General features: G+C 48.0%; 1 protein-coding gene across 3 annotated transcripts in view; it reads right to left on the bottom strand.

The window, feature by feature from the left end:
- LOC138567068 (polyamine-transporting ATPase 13A3-like) overlaps nt 1-20,565 on the bottom strand; it is a 656,189-nt gene that overhangs the window by 185,995 nt on the left and 449,629 nt on the right. For all 3 annotated transcript variants that reach the window (XM_069644931.1, XM_069644921.1, XM_069644914.1), the window contains one exon: nt 9,905-10,025. In XM_069644931.1, coding sequence (XP_069501032.1) covers nt 9,905-10,025 — 121 coding nt within the window. The remainder of the gene's footprint in view (nt 1-9,904; nt 10,026-20,565) is intronic.

Consider the following 20,565-nt stretch of genomic DNA (forward strand, 5'->3'; position numbering starts at 1 on the left):
TGGGACTACCTACAAAAATTGATTAGGCACACTAGGAAAAGACCATCCAGGAAGGCTCTGCTAAGGATTCGTCAGTGAGGGAACCAAGGTTGCAGTGATGTGTGTATGTCTACACCCTCCAAGAGGCCATTTAAGTTCTCAAATATTGCACTGCAGCAATGGCACATTATCGCTCCAAAAACATGACCTCAGCAGCAGTCTTTACAGCTAGAATAGATTTTTCCACAGAATATTGGCAACTACTCCTATGGCATCTGCTGTGTGTGCATGTTAACGGGTAGTCTTAAACATGGATGTAGGGCTTCCATGTCCGAGGGAACATAGTACACGCCACTTGCAACAGCATGCATGTAATCTATAGGATTACATGTCCGTTTGCCCCTTGTCTGATGATTACCTTGTGTTGCAAAGTTGAGAATTTAAAGTTGAGGTAAGAGAAGTATATAAGCCAGCGCAATGCAAGGGTTGAGACAGGGCTCCAGAAAAGATTACGTGGGAGTATTTTACTTCTCATCTTTCGGAAGTCAAATTCTTTTTACGGAGCGGAAAATAATGACTGTTGGGGACGTTGTTTCACATTCCCTGGTGAGGGGTGTGAAGACACCAAGCCCGAGAGGAAGAACAGGGTTTCCATAAAGTCAGCCCAAAATTGTGTTATTGGTCAACACATAGCAAAGCAGTCAGGCAGGAGGTAATGGACTGGTAAAGTACAACTCGTCCCATACACAATAACCTACATCACAAAACATGATATAAATATGTACACACACATTTAACATTGTAGAAGGGTAAACCACTGTCAAATATGTACTAAACTAAAGCTGCTGATTGGAAGGTTTTGAATTAACCTTCCAAACCACAATTTTTAACAAGTCTGCGCCATTGCAAAACGGGACCATCCATATGCAAATTGGTCTGAACTGCCACCTATAGTAGCAGTCCAGCTTGAACTGCTAGGCTGCATCCCCTCTGCACAGACACAACAACCCTAGGCATGTTTTGGACTTGTTGCGTCTCAGTTATGTGCAGCTTGGTTTCCCATTTGCAACGAGCGAGGGACACACATTCGGGCATACCCTCTCACACAGGAGACAAACTAGAAACAAAAATGTGATGTGTGGAAGGTATTTAATGCTTCCTAACCATTGGCACTGCTCGAGGAAACATTTCAGTGGTTAAGAAGATGGATTCAAAAAATTCCAGCCATTATTACTTTTGCTTAAATATGCACTATGAAACATACAGAAAAATAGTATAAAGGATAAAATATTGATTCCACTTCATTCCAGTATATACAACATAGGATTGTAATTGTAAATTTTAATTGGTTATTTATAACGCGCTTGCTTCCAAGGCGTCCCTCACGGGACTCTAACCAAACAGGTGAGCACACGGCCTAAAAGGGAAGGGTTAAAACTTTAATGATAACAGATCCAGCGGGCCAACAAACAGCAAGTATACTTAAACATATAAAGCCACAGTACTAAATATTGTAAGTCCACCCCTATAAATAGAAACAATGTAAATGGTTACAGCAACAATGTTTTCCCACGCACACAGTAAATGGCAGTGGTTAATTATACCAATTAAAAATAATTAGTGGTACATTCTAAAATGAGTTTTTGTTCTATAAACTGAGGACCCCATGATGGACCAGGGACAGATGTCACAGTTCAGGTACGTACCTCAGCAAACCACACTTGACAGTCCCCTCCCTCCATCCTTTTAAAAAAAAATGTGTATTCCTCCCGCACCCTAGTTAGCTTATTTCGGCAGCAGCACTTGCAGCAGCCGCTCCTTCCCCTTGGCTCCAGCAGGCTGCCATGGAAAGGGCAGAGGGGCTCTGTACAGAGCCCTGCCTTCCCATTCCATCGCGGCCATCTTAAGACAGGATTTTCAGCCATTGAACGGGAACAGGATGCACGAGGCGTCCCGGTCAAACATACATTTTAGCACCCAGGGTTACCGCTTTGATAGTACGGGGTGCTAATGGCCTTAAGCTGCGCTCAGGCTGTTAACTTGGGCTGCATAGCCGTTGCCCCCCCCCGTTCCAGCCCTTGGAACGGGGGCTTAACGCCACATTACAATTACCAAACACTGTTTAACCCCACAGACATAAATGTAGAAATGCAGGTAATACTTTAGAACACTGGCAGAATATTCTGAGTAAAAATGCAGTTCTGTGTAGAGAGCCCCCTCCCTCCCAAAGCGTGCAACTTGCCATAAATGTTTATACTTTGCTGTTTTGTTAATGTCCAGTACTTATGTGTTCATTAATTGTCTGCTTTTGTTTCTACAGATCCCACCACCCCAAAGTACCTGGAAAGCAACAGGAGAGCGGGGTCAATACGAATTTGAGATCTCTGGATTGACCCTGAGGGAGTAAGCCCCTCGGACTTGTCACAGTACCTTGGGTGCCTTGGAAGGCAAAGTGGTGGAGTCTCTCAGCTTTACTCGACGATGTACCCTGAGGATGGACACCCTCTGGAAGAAGTAGTCACTAGGTCGTTTCCATCGAGCAGGAGAAGGGAGCCAATCAGTATCAGAAAGGCAGCAGTGAAGAACTGTTTCGGTGGTCTCCTTGGTCGGATTGCTATACCGGCTATGGATGTCCCACGAAGCTGAAACTCACAGTGAACATCAACAAGGCTTGGGAAGCGAATATGAGTCCTTAGTTTACTGTTGATGACCTTTAGTACAACGGGTGCAGTGACAAACGTAGGCGTCAGGTTTGGTAATTTGTTAGTTGGCCGCCGTTCATTTCTTCTGTTAATTTCTTTGGTGCTGCAGCATGGATGACAGGATGGCTTCTGGTGACTTGGACTTGAGGACTGGACTTCTCTGTGGGCCACCACCAAGTTTGGACCCTCGGGACTTGTGCTTCGGTATGGCCCTCTATTGAACAGTCCCAATAGGGAGGAGCTCAGTCTTGCTAATATTAGAGATCATTGGAAGCACACCATGCCTGAATAACGATCAGGCAATCGGGAATCAGAGAGGCAGAGGTAGTAGAGGAAAGCTTGAAGGAGAGCTGTGCATCATCAGCATAACACTGGAAATGTGGAGAGAAGGAGATCAGGTAGGCAAGATGGGAAAGATAGATGTTGAAAAGCCACAGTAAAATGATAGAGCCATGGGGAACACTGCTGTTAGAGTGTGAGGTAGAGGTGGAGAAAGGGTCAAGGTGTACCTGGGAAGGGCGATTGGTTAAGAAGGAGGTAAGCCAATCAAGTGCCCAGTCCTTGATGCCAAGGGTATCACAGAGCTGTTTTATGAAGACAGAATGGTTAATCGTGTAAAAGGCAGAGAAGAGATCCAGGAGAATGAGAACATCTGGAGTCGAGATCAGCGAGCAGGTCTTCACGGGTGTTCAGGAGAGCGGTTTCCATGCCTCTGGATGCCTGCCATCCAGATTGATGGTTGTGGAGACAACCAGCAAGTTCAATATGATGGATCAGTTGGGGGTCGGGGAGGATCAACGTCTCCAAGAGTTTGCCCAAGAAGGGGGTAGCAGAGATAGGACAATAGTTAGTCGGGCAGGATGGGACGGGTCTGCAGACGGCTTTTCTTTAGGAGATGGTGCACAAGGGAGTGGTTTGGGCTAGGGGGAAAGAGCCAATGGCAAAGCAGTGGTTACAGAATTCAGCTAGAGCCGGGGCGAGAGAGGAGATATTGTCCTTAATAGATCTGAAAGAGCAGGGGTTGGGGGTCACTTGTTTGGATAAGACCTTCATAGAGTGGACAACTTCAGAGACCTCATCAGCTGCTATGGGTGAGAAGGAGGAGAGAGTGGGGAGGAACAGGTGGGTGCCAAGGGAGGCAAGAGAGCAGTATGGGGAGTAGATATAGATGTGGAAAAGAGTGAGGACAGGATGTCCTGTGTTTTAGATGTGAAATGGGAGGACAGTGCGGTACAGAGAGCCTGGGAAGAAGGGGGAGAGGTAGCAACTGCAGTTGAATTGACGAGTTCCTTGCAGATTTTGAAAAGTTCTGCCATGTTATTTGTGGCTCCAGAGATGCGGGCTTGAACGTGGGCCCTCTTCTTGGAGCAGATGGAGAAACAGTATTGCCTTTGGAGCAGGCGACAGGCCAGTTCGTCAGCAGACGTACCGGAGGTCTGCCACTTGCGTTCAGCAACTCTGCACTAACGTTTCAGAGGGGCTAGATCAGAGTCATACCATTCATTACACTAGGAGGCAGGCTTCAGGCGGAACCTCAAGACAAGGGCAAGGATGCCAAAAGTATTAGAGATGGAGCGGTGAGATTAGCATGGACTGAGTCGGTGGGAGCGTCAATAGCAGGGGTAGGATGGGGGATTAAAGTGGAAGCAAACGCAGCGACCGACACTCGCTTCATTGGTCAAATGACATCGAAGGAGGCTGGTAGTGCGGGAGGTGGCTCAGTCAGAGGGGACCCAAGTGGGAGGAGAGAATGGTCAGACCAAGAGAAGGGGGTAGTGAGGGGGTAAGAGATCGGAATGTCTGCACAGATGAAGGCATTCTGAGTGTCCAGCTGAGTGGGTCGGACTGGAAGGAAGAGAGGGAATATTACAAAAATCACGGAAGAGTGAGATGGCTGATTCAGGAGAGTCAAGGTGGATGTTGAAATCTCTCAGTTGGAGTAGTTTAGAAGTAGAGGTTAGGAGAGAAGAGGTGAGGTCAGCCCATTCAAAGGGGAAGAGAGACAGGGCCAGGGGGCCTATAGATGGTGGCATGGGTAAGTGAGAGTAGGCGAGACACCAAGCCTACAAATGAGGCAATCAAAAGAGCAATAGGACTGAGTAGGTATAATTGAAGCAGGGCCCACTCAGGTAAAATCCGGGCCACTCCACCAACAAACCGGTTGGGCCTGGGTTTGGAGAGGAGCTGGTAGCTCTCAAGAAGGAGAGTGTCAAGAGCAGTGACAGAGCTGGCATTGAACCATGTCTCGGTAAGGGCGAGGATGTCAAGGTCAATGTCTTCAAGAAGGAGACAGATGTCAGGATTGTTTAACAGCAGAACCAGCATTCAAAGTAGCTAAGTGGAGCTAGTTACCTCCTTTGAAGGTTTTCAGAGGAGGGGTCAGAGGTGTGGTACTCCCGTCAGTGGTGGTGTAGAGGTTAGGGGGAAGGAGTCAGAAAAGCAGGAGAAGGGAGGAAATTAATGAGAGACGGCAGGCACCAATCAAGAATGAGATTAGATTGAGAACCCTGGGCGACTACAGCGCCATTGTGATAGACAATGTAGCACCTAGACTATGAGACGTGTGCCAAGAGTACTTCCCATCTAGTACCACAATTAATGGGTGAAGAGGAAAAGGGTTGAGACCAAATGGGGAGTCCTTATGTCGGGAAGGTGACAGAAAAGAGGATGTTGGTTAAAATCTGCCTGGAGGATAGGTAGGCCTGGATTGGAGACCAGGAGAGCTTTTTTTAGACTTTCTTCTTATTGCTTCGAGAGCAAGATAGGATAGGTGATAGAATAGCTGTTAGAATAGATTGGGGAGATGGAAAGCACCATGGGGTTAGGCGGAGAGAGAGAGGAGTTGCAAAGAGCATGAATAAACTCACCAGACAGCCTAGCAGCTGATAGGCAGGTGAAGTTCAAACAAAACTCTTCAGGACCGAACAGCCAGTTAGCCCCTCCTTGGAAGGATCGCTGCAGAGGTGTAGTAGGTGAGACTGACGGGTGGAGTTAGCATGAAGAGGGGTTTGTGGGTGATCCTCAGTGGAGAGGGGCCTCAAGGAGGAGGCAATTCTTTGCTGGAGAAGCCACAGTTGCATTAGGTCAAAGCAAAGTCAAGCAAGGACATTGCAAGATGCACAAAGTACTGGTGCTAATGAAGCTGGAGAGGCACCAGCAACTTTTAGGCAATAAAATAAAAAATGTTTAAAAAAAACAACTGCAGTAAGTGTAGAAATGCATCCATAAAATGAGTGCAAGATGCTAGCATACAACGACAAGGCCCAACATGTGGATAAACAGGATGCTTAAAACAAGAGGCGGCCAGGGCCTGCGGCTGATGCCATTAATGCAAGCACCCCTCGATCAGGAAAGTTTACGCTCAGGAGGGATAGAGGAGGGTCACACTGGTGAACCCAGCATGCTGCAGATTTAGGATAGTGGGCGCAGTGGTGAGCTGATTGGTCGCAGGCACAGGCTGCACCACAGCTAGCCGCAGGACCCCCAAACCAAAAGACAGATAACGGGAGTATTGGAGGCCCCCCTGGAGTGTGGGGGAGGAGCTGCAGTGCACAGGTACAGGACCCCACCACCGAATTGCCGATACTACAGCCCGGGTTCACAGCAGGCAGGCCTCCCATAGCCCTGCAGGTATAACCGCACTGCTTGATGGATTATAGGAGACCGGGGAAGTGATTTCTGTGTGATCCAGGTCCCACCGCAGACAGTCCTCACGCGGCCCCTCAGCCACAGCCGCACCTCCCGAAGGAGCGTAAGAGACCCGGGGAGCGAGTGATGCACTCTGGGATCCAGATCTTCAAGAAAGGGTTGTCACCAGTAGGTCATTCTTCAGCTGAAGGTGGGGTCACAGGTGTGACCTTGAGCTTTCTTGACTTTGGAGCCCCTTTCCTTTTTGTAGGTTTGGGCTCAAGCCCTTTTTTACGTTGTAGACACTGGATTTCAATGGATTGCTTTTCTCAGATTCCTCATCTGATAGATATCCTCCTCGTCCAGCTCTGCAAAAGGCGCCGAAACCATTGATGACCGGTCCTTCTCAAACGTTGAGGCTGATGTTCCCATGGTCACAGTACCACCAAAGCCCCAACCAACGCTGACGGCCATTCCTTCAATGTCGAAAGAAAAACCTTCTGTGGTGGCTATCGGCAACGGATACTTCATCCCTCTCCCTCTCGAGGTCCAGATTCTTCGAATCCAAGGCATCTATTTTCCGCACCGACCAGGGCGATGAGGGGACATCAATCCCATGTATACAGGGTCGGGTAGTGTCGATCATTTGTTGACCAACTAGCGGATCTGTTGGCATCAGCCTAATAATTACACAATGCCAGCAGACTAGACACGTCTCCAGATGTGGAACTTCAACTGCGTCAGCCCTACACCCACACCCATGCAAAGTTTGGGGCCCTAGTAGAAAGGGCAGTAGACACCCTAGGTTAATGATGCCTTCACACTTACCTTTATTGACACACAGACAACCAATTCAAAGTTAAAAAAAAATGCTTCACTCAATCAAATGTCAGGATGGTAGCAGGCCTAACTCGCCCTATGCTAAGGTGGGATTTCCATACCTGAATGAAACGAAGGAAAGTCTAGTCAAAGAGTTCAACTTAAACATCTATGTCCAAAACCTATGATTGCCCTCACAACTAAAGCAAAGCAACATGTAGGCATGTCAATCACAGAAATGGTGATCAACACAAAGTTCTGAACTTCTTCCAGCTCTTAGCTTTCTTCTCAGCTCCCCTTCCCGAAGTTCCACAAAAGTCTCAAAATTACCTTTAAGTTCAAGGAAGTTCCACAAATCCATGGGGTTCCCTTCACCAAGTTCCAAGCAACAGTTCAAAAGGAAACGGGGTCTTGAGGCTCCGTCCTCAAGACACCATTGGCAGTTCATCAAGTCTCAGGATTCCATTTCCCAAGATTTCAACATAGCAACTAATATTTGTTTGAGGCTTTCAAAGTTCAACACAACTTCAGGCCAACGTGACCCTTCTGGTTTGAGTCACCAGCTCCCTTACAGTCCTTCCTCTCATTATATTTCACAATGCCTTTGACTTTCACAATGCAGGGCTCTCTGGTGTAGGCGCAGTGGTCTACCCATCACAGGCCGCGCAACCAGGAACCCTGGGATCTTCAGCCCACAGTTTTTTCTGTGTCTGCTCCGGTGTCCAAATTCACCTTCACTTTGCTTCTCTTTGTCTGCCTCTTGGCTTTATGCGAAGGTTCACACTCTCACAGCATCTCCTGCTTAGCCTCTTGGTTTTGCCATTATCTGTCACATACGCCTTGTCAGTCTGGCCTTGCCGCACTGTATCTATTCATAAAAGTTCCCTTTGAGGTGGTTTTATGTATTCCCCACCTTTGTCGCACGCTTTCACACTGGTGCCCTTTTTACTTGGGTTGCTTTAAAAAAAGGGCACTTTCCTTAGCTTTCATCAACTCTTAGTTTTGGTTGTGAAAAGTTCATTCAATTCAATATTTGTAGTTTCACTTTGTTTCAAGATTTCATTCAGTTCAGTATTGAATTATTGCATAATTTAACTCTCCTTTGAATTTTCATTCAGTTCGGAATTCAACATTGGTCATGCAGCACTTTAGTATTCATGCATAGCCCATAGAAGCGCTGCTGGCTTTGAGCGACACCTCTTTTCACTCACTGGTACTCGCCGTTCCTCCTCCAGCTGTTATGTCTCTTCTATTCAGTTTCACAGGCAAGCGGACTGGTCTCTGTGAGCCCCGCTCAGTCAGATGCTTCAGAGCACGCACCGGCAGCTATGCAACCTGACCTCACAGACGCGGACAGTGACCCCCTCTTGTTCTTCGCTCGCTGCCCCAGCTGCTTTCTCTGGGTAAAGGAATCTCCCACACCTGTGGCAGCCCTAGGACTCTACTTGTCTTGGGTGCCACAGGTTGTCTAGTGCATCGGCCGGCGTCCTAGCTTCCTCTCAGGTCCCACCACGGCCGTTTCCTCACGACACAGGTTCTCTGCTGATTTCCCCCATTCAGGCCTCTCTGGTGCTCTGTGCTGTTTCACTGGTCTCCCTTTATACACCTGCAACCACTTGACAGGTTGCAGGTGTGGATTCCGAATTGAGTTTGCCTGACCATTGTTAAAGGGACATGCCTGACTTTCAAAACACTCTGCAGGAATTTTCTTCGTTGCCAGTACCAAAGTGGTGAACTGATGTTTTAGTGTTCTTTACTCTTAGTCGCCTCTTCCTCATCCTAGTACTTTCAGAGGTCAAATATGTGGAAATGCAGGTATCCGTTTTGCAGTAGCCTATAAAGGCTGGTTAAGGTTATGTTGGTCTTCCATAGGAAAAGGGGGGAATACCATGTCTCGAATGTGGGCACCCCACTCCCAATCCCAAGGACCCTCCTCCCAGGTGATCCGCCCTTGCTTCACCTCCAGGGTCTGTATTCAAGAGCGATGTCCTTTCCCTGGCCACCTGAGCACAGGATTCTGGGGGATTAGGAGTGTGGATACCCTCGGGTTACTCACAGTATCCAGTGAAAATAATCTTCCAAACTAAATTTTGTGAAAGAGCACCAGCAGTATTTTCTGCCGAATGAGGTAAGAAAAGTAATTTAACAGTCATAACATTTGAGTATTTTCTGGAGTTATTTGCAATTTCATCGAATGAAAAAACAAAATTAAATTTTAACAAAAACCAAAACCAAAACCAAAATAACATTCTCTGTTTTTGTGGGGCTACCCCCTGAACTCCCTTTTTAGTAATACTTTTCTCCCCACCCCCAAAAACCACGTTTCCCAATGCCAACCCCATTTTAATTTTTTTTCCAAAATTCGCTATTTTTGTTTTTTGTTTTTTCATTCGTTAAAATTTAATTCATTTTCTATTCCATATAATCACTGCATACCATTTTCTGGCTGTGGTTAACAATTTTGATTACAGATAGTTTGCTCAGATTATTGCTGCCACACCAATATTTTTGTTCTGGATGTTTTCATGTAGAATTGTGCTGCTAAATCGGCAAACAAGATGTCAATGACCATGTATACATGCAGGGTCCCATTATCTTGTTTTTGTTGTGCAGTAGGTCTTGCAGTTCAAAACAAACCAAGAGTCTAAGCAGGGGGAAAACATGCAAGCAACATGTACGAAGTAATCCATCTGCATTGCATATAATCTGTTCTAGCCAGCACTGAAGCATAGACTACTTTATCAATGCAAAGTACATCTCACAAGCACCCTCCCTACCTGCTAATGTTCTGCACCTTGTGCCAGGTGTACTTCTGCTCCAGTCTGCGGTGTGCAACTGCGATCACACGTAGTCCCTGCCGAGTGTAGCTCTCCAGGACCTCCGAGAAATTCTCTGGAACTAAACAGAAAGCAACAAGCATGAGATGAAAGGGAGCACTAATGATGCCAGTTTCAGCGCTATAGGAATGGTGCATTGGTAAGACTTGGAAAACGCGTCTTGTAGAAACTAGTGGGAGGGAAGGATGTGCTTTGCTACAAAATTAGGCACAAAGGACCAGCTACTTTTCACCAGCATACCCCACATACCTTCCGTTAAAAGGGATTTTCAGAGCCAGCCCTGAAGGGCGTGCTGGGGGTGTTCAGAGTGGCCAACCTAATTGGCAGGCAAGGGCTTTTCATACTTAGTCAAGCCAAACTTGCGAGGTAGCAGAAGCTGAGCTGCCTGGCAGAGTCAGAGATCAGGGGCTGGCAAGCATGCAGTTAACAATTGGAGACAGCCAAGTAACAGAGTTCCCACAGAAGGAAGAACATATTGTTATATGTGATTTTAATGCTCAGATAACATCTAAATGCATATATAATGAAACTTAAGTAACTTAAAAAAATAACAACGTACCCTTTTCATCGAGCCTAATATCTACATGCGGTCTGTTTCTATAGTCTGAGACTGCCATCTGTGGGACCTTTTAATAATTAGATTGTGGTTTTTGTTAGTTTTTAATGTTATTTAATTAGCCCATATTACTTTCTACCTACATTTGCCTCACAAATATCTTTTACGGGGGACACCCCCTAATCCCAGTGACCACTTCTATCTGTGAACCGTCGTCTTCTCCCTCCACTTTACATTATTTTATACTGAAGTCTAATTGGACTTTTTTTTTTACAACTAAAACAAATCTGTAATTCTACATTTCTACCTGTATTTCGACATTTATACCTCTAGTAGATATTTTGTGCCCTCTTTAATAACCAAATTTGATATTTTTTACACTATTTCCTTTTCTCTTTTTTCCTGCAACAAAATCACTGGTTACCGAAAATATAATATTTAATATCTGGCCTTAAACTACGCAAGCAAAACTCATAACAAAAAACATTACATGAACATATGTAGACTAACCAACACACACCAAAGTGATACTGCCTACACTGTGCACTAAACAATAAAAAGCAATTTAATAATGCAATGCAGCCAAATTGTAACAGCAATTTAAAAAGATATACAAGCTGCCTATTATTGAAAGGCAGTTTCCCATCTTGGTAGGCAGAGGGTGAAGTGGGGTGGAGGCATAAGATTCTCAAAATGTCCCTGCACAAGGTTTTGCTACATTTACTTTAAAAGCAGGTTTGGTAGAAAATAAAAGTAGGGGAACAAGATTAGGGGGTACACTCCAATTCCACCACAGAAAGGGCATCCAAGGAGGCACAGGCAAGGGTAGTGCTAGGGAGTGGACATTGCACCAATGCAATCAGGAGTTTGGGGGGAAAGAAGGCAGAGCCACAGAAAGTGGCAAGCCACCCTCACCCTTTACTCAGATTTGGCAAGTGACGACCCCATGGGTTATTTAGCCACTTCTGTCCTCAGTTCCGTCAATGGAAGTTCAGTGGTTGCAGATGCAGTGGCTGGAAGTATTGTGATTGGGTCGTAATAGGTGGCAGTTCCAATCTCCAGTTGCATGACGGTTCCAGCAGACTTGGGGGAGGACGGGCCAATCCCCCGCCTCCCATAACACGGCAGACGAAGTGCAGCAACATTAAGCCGGTCAGTGGTTAGCAAGCTCAGTTTGTGGCAACAGCAAAGAACAGGTTCCAGGCAGGCCAGTCTTCATGCAGGAGAGAAGCAGCAGGCAGCAATGGTTTCAGCCCACAAATGGAGTCTCTGCAGAGTCCCAAGCGCCAGTTTATGGTGACCATTGCAGCAGAGAGGCCTGGTCAACTGATATGGAACTCACAGGATGGCCCCAGGACACTTCCACTGGCGGCAGGAGACTGGTGCCGGAAATGGAACTGGTTGATTCCACCAGTCTAAGATAGCTAGGCACAGTCTAGGCTATTCCTTGGACACAGGAGAGGCAGCAGGGCTTCACCAGTGAATTGTGAATGGCTGCTGTTTGCCCGTAGCAGCAGTCTCCCGGTATTCAGTGCAGTCTTCGCTTTGGATTTATGGCTCCAATGGGCGGCCTCCAGAACATCACCATGGCTCCTTATTAGCCAAAATTGAGGTGGGAGTTGCCCCAGCCTTCCAATGGAAAGAATCAGCACCATTCAAAGTGGTAAGGGCTTTCCAATCAGCCAGCCCACATCTCTCAGGAACACACATTCCTTAGCTGAAATGTTGATGGGACCAGACTTCCTCAAACCCACTTTTATCCAGTTCAGTCACACAAAGCACTTTGCATGGAGTCCAGAGCAGACCGCATAAAAATGCGCACCCTTATATGGCTGTTTCCAACCCTATAGATCCAGAAGACTGCCAAAATGCAAGAAGACCAAAGGGCAGGACTCAAACCACATGGAGAAGCCATTTTGAGTGTATGCTACTCAAATGGGCATTATGCAGCAACAAAAAAGTGACCATTTATATGGAGGCCATTACTTTGCTCACTCTACCAACCACCTCCAAGAGGTGAGAATAACTGAGGGCTAATTGGGGGTGGAGAGGGAGAGGAAGCAAAGGGGCAGAGAAGAATAGGCTATTTACCTTCTGCAATGTTTTTTTTCTTTTTAACAACTTTATTTCGGTGGCAGCAAATTTAAACAATTAAACATATGAGGCAACTTGTCCCCTACATAACATAGCACAGATTATCATATCCCTTCCATGTCCCATTTCCTGGTGCCCCCAGAAGGCTGGAGTTTGTAGGCCCTCACTGTCGCTGGGCGAAGGACTCAAAGTTCCTAGGAATTCTGCCGCCAGCTGCGGTTGAAAGGTTAGGGCCGGGAACTGGCTATGAAACTCCAGCACGGTGGATCAGCAGTCTGTGAAGCGGTGCAATGCCCCTTCCTTTGCCGTCGTGACTTTCTCAGACACCAGGATCTCCCACACTTTTATCCAACATAGCGGTACCAGAGGTCCTTCCTGTGTTTTCCATTTTCGGGCCACAGTTATTTTGGCCGTCAGAAGCAGTTGCGTAAGAAGTTTGGCGGTGCAACCCCCTCTGGGGTAACACTTCGTTCTTGGTACTCCGAGAAGGATCCCTCCTGGGTCCATGGGGAGTTTACGGTGGGTTATGTACTCAATGTATGTGATCTTTTCCCAAAAGGCCTGCACCATGGGGCATTCCCACCACATGTGGAAGACAGATCCCCCCCCCCCGTGCTCCACATTGCCTCCAGCAGGTCGGGTCTACTAAAGACATCTGAAAGTGGTGCAAGCGGTCTGGAGAGTAGCGCCAGCGGTGGAGGAATTTCATTGCGCATTCTTTGTTGGTGATACACCTAGAGGCTGTATTGATCCTTGTCAAAATATCTACCCATGTTTGGTCCTCGATGGGGTGCCCGAGGTCCTCCTCCCACCTGGCCATATACAGTGGTCTAGTCGTCAGCATGTCCTCCTGAAGGAGTCTGCATAGCTTAGTGATCAGCCCCCGTTGGGGGCCCTCCTGCAGTGCATGCTCTAGAGTATGGATGACTCTTGTGGCCCCTTGTTGGACCGTTGGCTGTGAGATCCAGTGCCTGATTTGGGCATATGTAAATCTCTCTATTTCCGCAGCTGGAAGCAAGTTTTGCATTCTTCGAAGCGGAGTGAGGTGACATTGTCAGAGAGGGTTTGAAGGCCTCTTTTGGACCATCCACTAAATTTGTTACATCCATTCCGAGGGAAAAGTCTGGGTTCCGGAGGATCAGGGAGAGAGGACCTAAGCCCTTGGGTAGCTTCTTCCTGCGCATGGCCCATGACCATGCGTCTAAGGTGGCTTTGATGGATGACAGAATCGTCGGCCAACGACTGCGGGTTATGCCCGAAGTGTGGAGCAAGGAGTTCAGCTGAAGAGGAAATTTGCCTATTCTATTAGAGTCCATTTTGGGGGGATGGGGGTGAGGCTGCCTGCTCTGCCCAGGCCGTAGCATTTGAGAGTTGGGCTGCTATGTAGTAGTTTATAAGATTGGGAAGGCCCATGCCACCCCATTTGGCCGCTCCAGTCATGACCTTCAGCGGGATTCTAGCTTTAACTCCTTTCCAGACAAATTTTGAGAGTTTATTCTGTAGTTGCTCCAAGGGTTGTTTCGGGAGAGGGACCGGCAGGGTAGAGCGGAGGTATAGAAGCCTGGGGAGAAGGCCCATTTTATATGTAGTGACTCTGCCTAGCAGCAAGATTTCTTGGCACTCCCAGCGTTTCAGGTCGACTTCCAGTTCCTTGAACAGAAGGGGGAAGTTTGCTGCGTATAGCCGTTTCGGGTCTGCTGTAATGCATATCCCCGAGTTAGGGTGAAAATGTAGTGTTCCATTTCAACGGGTATTGCGATTGGAGATCTGCCATGCGGTCTGTGCTCAACTTTATTCCCAGAGCCTCCGATTTAGAGTAGTTTACCTTGAACCCTGCCACCTGTTCGAAGGCTTTCAGTTCTGCTAGTGCGGCGGGTAAGGAGGATTGGCAGTTAGTGATGGACATCATAAAGTCATCGGCGTATAGGGAGATCTTAAATTGTTTGCTGTCTATGTTCATCCCAGCTATCCTGTCGTTCAGGCGAATCCTTTGACGAACGGTTCCATACCCAAGGGCAAAGATCAGTAGGGAGAGCGGGCATCCTGGTCTTATCCCGCATGACAAAGGGATCAGGGCCGAGCTTTTTTGATTTATCCTCAGTGATGTTTTCGGGGCTTGATAATTAGCTAGCGGCATCCTGCGGAATGAGGGGCCAAATTGAAATGCTTCCAGCGTTAGTCGCATAAGGGAGTAGTTTCTTACCTGTAACTCCATTTCTCCAGCATTGGTATCTTTCATGGATTCACATGCTTAGAATATTCCCCGTCGTCAGGCTGGGAACCCTTGGTATATTTATTAAGACGTTTTCCATAGGAAAAATTTCGACACTTGTGTGTCCTATCTATATCGTTTTGGGCTGCTTACACATGACCCAATAGGACATAGGGTATAAATAGCCCCACACCCGCGGCTCCATTCAGATTTTAACCCCCAAAGTAGTAGGGGCCTATAAAGTTTGCATTCAGGGGGGAGGCCGGCAGGCGCATGTGAATCCATGAAAGATACCAACGCTGGAGAAATTGAGTTACAGGTAAGAAACTACTCCCTTCTCCAGCATTGGATCCTTCATGGATTCACATGCTTAGAATAGATTATATAGCAGTACTCCTAATTTCGAGGTGTGTAATGCAAAGCAATATTATCAGAGCCGCACATGCAGTTAGCAATACAACAAAAACCCAATCGTGGTACATTGACAGTAGTCCCAATCATGGTATATTAACAAGATAATACACCCCTCTGTGGGGCTTACCTTACTGAAACAGATGTCTCAGGACTGCTCATCCCATCTGCACATCCGCTGCATGCTGTTGCTCTAGGCAATAATGCCGAGTAAAAGTATGCGGCATCGACCAGGATGCCGCTTGACAGATGTCCACCAGTGGGATTCCGGACCACAATTCCGCGGATGACGAGGTGGATCTTGTTGAATGAGCCTTTGGACGTCTCTCCAGAGGCTTCCCTGCTTTAGAGTGGCAGAAGGCAATAGTCGACACCCAGCGGGCTAGTCCTGGTTTCGAGATCGGTCTTCCCTTCACCGAAGGCCCATAAGCCACAAACAGTTGTCTGGTACGCCTAAACTCTTGAGTACGACTGAGGTAAAACCTAAGAGCTCTTTTGACATCCAACGGGTGGAGAGCTTTTTCCGCGAAAGAAGAGGCTGTCGCGAAGAATGTTGGCAGCACAATTGAAGAATGCTTGTGGAATGTAGTTGGACCTTTTGGTATGAAATGAGGATTGGTTGCCAATACCACTTTGTCCTTGAAAAACCGCAAGTATGGGGGATCAATGACCAGTGCTTGCAGTTCCGAAAGTCTTCTTGCTCAAGTAATAGCCACTAAAAAGGCCATTTTCCACGACAAAAACTTCAACGATGACGACGACATAGGCTCAAAAGGAGCCTTCATTAGTGCTGACAGTACCAGGTTGACTTTTTGGCTGGAGGAAAAACCTGAAATATGCCCTGCAGGAAACGCTTAACCAGTCGATCGCTTAAAGAATGTTTCTTACGAGTAAATCTTGAAATGGCTGCCAAATGAACCTTTATGAAGGAGAAAGATAACCCTCTTTCCGCTAAGTGTAGCAAATATGGAAGAATCTGTTCTGATGCAATGTTTATGGGATCCACACCTGGTTGATCCCTGCACCACACACAAACTTTTCCACTTACATGCATATGAAGTGTTCGTGGACGGAGCTTGCGCTGCCTGTAAAATTTGTCGACACTCCGGGGAAATGTTCAGGGCCCCAAACTTGGAGAAGTCATGAGCCAGGCTGTCAGGCGGAGGGCGTCTGGGTCGTGATGCCAAACTTCTCCCTTGTCTTGAGATAGAAGGTTCGGAATCTTCTGGAACCTCACTGGCTGTGTTATCGACAACTGGAGTAGGTCCGAAAACCACAACCGTCTCTCCCAGCAAGGAGCCACTACAATTACACGACATGGGTATTTGTGAATCCACTGGAGGGTCCGCTGGATGAGTGGAAACTGATGGAACGCATACGCGAACCTGCCCGTCCACGGGAAGGAGAATGCCTCCCCCAGAGAGCCGGGTTGTGGCCATGTTTGCACTTCTTGTTCTCTCGGGTTGCGAAAAGATCCAGGGAAGGATGACCCCACTTCTTAACTCCAGCACGTTGATGTGAAGGGTCGACTCTGCTGATGACCATTGACCTTGAACTTGCAGGGATCCCAGATGAGCTCCCCATCCCTTCAGCGATGCATCCGTTATCACCGTCGATTGAAAATCCGGTTCCTGCAGGAGCATCCCTCTCGTCAGATTGTCCGAGAGCTGCCACCACTGAAGTGCCCGTAGAAGCTTGCTGCTGATGCTCAACTTGTCGGACCACAAGCCACGACTTTGGGACCATCGGTCTGCCAGAAATTCCTGTATTGTCTCATGAAGAGGCGACAGTTGCTCACCAATGGGATACACGACGCCATGGCTCCTAGTAGTGACATGTATTTCCTGACTGACACTCTGGTGCCAGTTTTCCACTCCTTTGCTTTTTGTTTGAGTTTTTGAACTCTCTCCAAGGACGGCTTAACTAGCCCTGATTGAGTTTGGAATTCTGCGCCCACAAATATCAACCTTCTTGAGGGAGCCAAGGAAGATTTCTCGAAGTTGATTGCAAAGCCTAACCGCTGTAGAAGTTGCATGGTGGCCTCTAGGCTTGCTTGTGTTATTCTCGGCGACGGGCCCCTTACCAGCCAATCGTCCAGGTAAGGGTAAACATGATGACCTTTTCTTTGTAGCCATGCTGCCACTGGAGCCAAGCATTTTGTGAGCGTCCTGGGAGACTACTTTAGTCCGAACGGAAGTACTTTAAATTGGTAATGACTCTGACCAACTACGAACCTTAGAAACCTTTTGTGTCATCGACCATGGGTATGTGGAAGTATGCGTCTTGTAGGTCTAACAACGTCAGAAAATCTCCCGGCTGTATGGATCGGATGACCTCCTGAAGCGTAAGCATTTTGAACTTCAGGCTTTTCAGAGTCTTGTTGAGATCCCGAAGGTCCAGAATGGGTCGCCACTTGCCGTTGGGTTTCTTGACACGAAGTAACGGGAGTAAACTCCCGGACCTCTTTCGGCCACCGGAACAAATTATATAGCCCCTTTTTGCAGCATAAGCACCACTTCCTGTTGTAATATGTGAAGATGGGGTTGCGCCGAATACACAGGTGGAATTTTTGACGGCGCCTTCTTGAACTGCAAAGAGTGTCCTAGTTTTACCGTGTCCAACACCCAACGGTCTGATGTTATTCATTCCCACTCGTCGACGGGACACTCTGCCTCCCAGGACGTCCTGAAGCTTGTCGTTGTTGGGAATTTGACTGCTTTTTGTGGACGACGGATATCCTCCTCTTCTCCTCGAAGCCTGGTAGTCTCTGCCTCTTTGCATTGCTTGGAGCGCACGCCTATAGCCATGGGAGGAGTATGATGGCCTGCTGAAACTACGGTCTCTGGATGCGGTAAATCAGGAATTCCCCGATGCTCCACGGAAGGGACGAAAAGACTGAAATACTCTCCCCCTTTGTAGGACTCCTAGCGACCTTGCCGTGTCTGTATCCTCTTTTCTACCTTTTAGGGCCTCGTCCACCTTCTCCCCGTAACAACTGCGCACCCTCACATTACATATCTAGCACCTTATACTGGACCTCCGGTCTAAAGTTAGTACATTTCAGCCAGGCTTGCCTTCTCAAAACCACTCCGTTGTTTATTTGCTTGAACCCGGATTCGCCAAGTCCACAGCGATGTTGGGCGAGTGGTTTGATGCCTCTTCCCCCTCTCGGACCAGCAACATGACCGATTTTCTGTGCTCCTCAGGGAGGTGTTCCAGGATTGGGGCCAAACGATGCCACATCTCCCGGTCATACCTTGCCATGATAGCCAGCAAGTTAGCTGCCTTAACCGTTGTTGCTCCTACCGACAAAACCTTCTTACCAAAAGCGTCTTGCCTTCTAGCCTCATTGTCCAGAGGTGGTGTACATTTATGCTGCGATCTGGCTTTTCTAGCCGCTGCTGCCAACACTACCGACTCCGGGGAGGGCTGTGCAGTCAGACATTTAGGAGTAGAGTCCGGGGCCTTGAACTTCTTTTCTAATCTGCCCTCGATTGCTGGTTCCGAAAATGGGTGGCGCATGGTTCGCAAGCCTTCCTGCCAGACGTGGTCTAGAATGGGAAGGGAAAAGACAGATTTCCTCCTCTTCCCCATATGGTCGAATAAGAAGCACTCCTTTTCTTCAGGGGTCAGACCAAATTCAATACAGGCTTTGGCCATCATCGCGTGGAAAGCGCCGGTGTCATCTGGCGGCACCGGCTGAGCCGGGCTTCTAGGCGCTTCCACTTCTGCCTCCGATTCCCATGTAGGATCTCTCGAAGGGGACGATGAAAATACTGAAAAAGGGTCTCTTGGCCCTTGTTCCGACTATGAATCTTGCAATTCCCCTTGTTCCGGGTGTGAACGAGGAGGCACCTCGCTAACTGGACGGGAGGTTGGCATCCCCGTCGTGAAAGGCGGAGAGGGACCTGGCTCGTCGTCGGCCGGCATCGTCGGTATCCCTGTAGGTGCACTTGCGGGGGGTAGCTTCGCATCCAATTGGCTCAAAAGAGACTGTAGCGTGGTCAACACCTGTAAGGATAGTGACTGAGGGTTTAACAAAGACGATGCAATGGGGACACTTTTGAAGTGGGAGAATGGGACAATACCCTCCCCCGAGTCTCATAAAGACCATGGCCTAGGGGACCACGGCTCAAGCAACCCCCACGAGAGGAGTTTGACAAACTCCCTTCTTTACCAAACGACAAGGTACCATGTGTTCGTGGCCCACATGCACGAGGAGCATGCCCACTACCAGGCCCCGGTCAAGCCGACGCCTGCGACATGGGCCAGCTCGACTAGAACAACAGCCACAAGTATGTACATAGTTAGAGATACCATGACGACATAGCCAACAGACAAGAACACACGTGCCACCATGCACACTAGTCACTCACACACCAACCTACACGAAGAACATACTCAGTGCTATGATGTAGCGGACCGACATACCCACGGACATGCATCGTTGTTATTTTTCACATAGGCCTTCTCCAGCACCGCAGAAACGCAAGACGCCTGAAGAGCTCATGTATGTGCTTGCTGATGCTTTCTCGCTACCTATCCCTATGAAGATGCCACCATGTGTACTTAATGCTGCTTGTGACATTCTGTCGCCCCGCGACCCCCATATTATGGGTTATGTACTGCCACCCAAAAACTAGGCCCAAGTAGGCCGCAAGCAAGAGTCCCCAGACAGGAGCCTTGCAGATGAAAATCCTCCCAAGACGAAAAGCAAAGCGCCGTCCATACAGAACGAGTCCCAGCGAGAGCCCACAGCCAAGGCCGCAATGTTGCAACCCACATGCCGCGCTCCCAGCGCCAAGGTTACACATGCCAATGCCAAATGCTCCTCAGAGGCGAACTACAAATCTAATGCTCATAATTCTGCTCCAGCTACGGTCTCTCCACACGTGACTAAGCCAAACTGACAAGGTGCCAAGCTCACGAGACAAAGTTGCCAGGGTCTCACGTCTGGGACACAGCCTGCAACAACGAAGCGACAAGTTGGACACCTACACCGATGGGAAAGGCGTGATCATCAGCCACTAACAAGACCTGTCCATTGTCCGCCACAAACACAGTTGCACATTGTTGCCAACGCCAGGTACACCACGAGCTGGGAACGGCGATGGTCCCAGGCTTTGGGGCTCACGGGAGAACCAATCAGAACACAAGGGGCTCATCACTGACGCCATTACCCTTAGACAATCACCCAAGTGTCCCCTTGTAACAATTTTGGTGTAACAACTATTAGGGACAGCCCAAGTACCACCTGACCCCGTCCTTATCCACTAACATTTTCTTCCATAGGTAACTATACTAACCCTACCACTCGGGGAACCAACC

Source organism: Ambystoma mexicanum, chromosome 1p (genome assembly GCF_040938575.1).
Source record: "Ambystoma mexicanum isolate Mex_15411 chromosome 1p, UKY_AmexF1_1, whole genome shotgun sequence".
In the NCBI taxonomy this organism is placed as follows: domain Eukaryota; kingdom Metazoa; phylum Chordata; class Amphibia; order Caudata; family Ambystomatidae; genus Ambystoma; species Ambystoma mexicanum.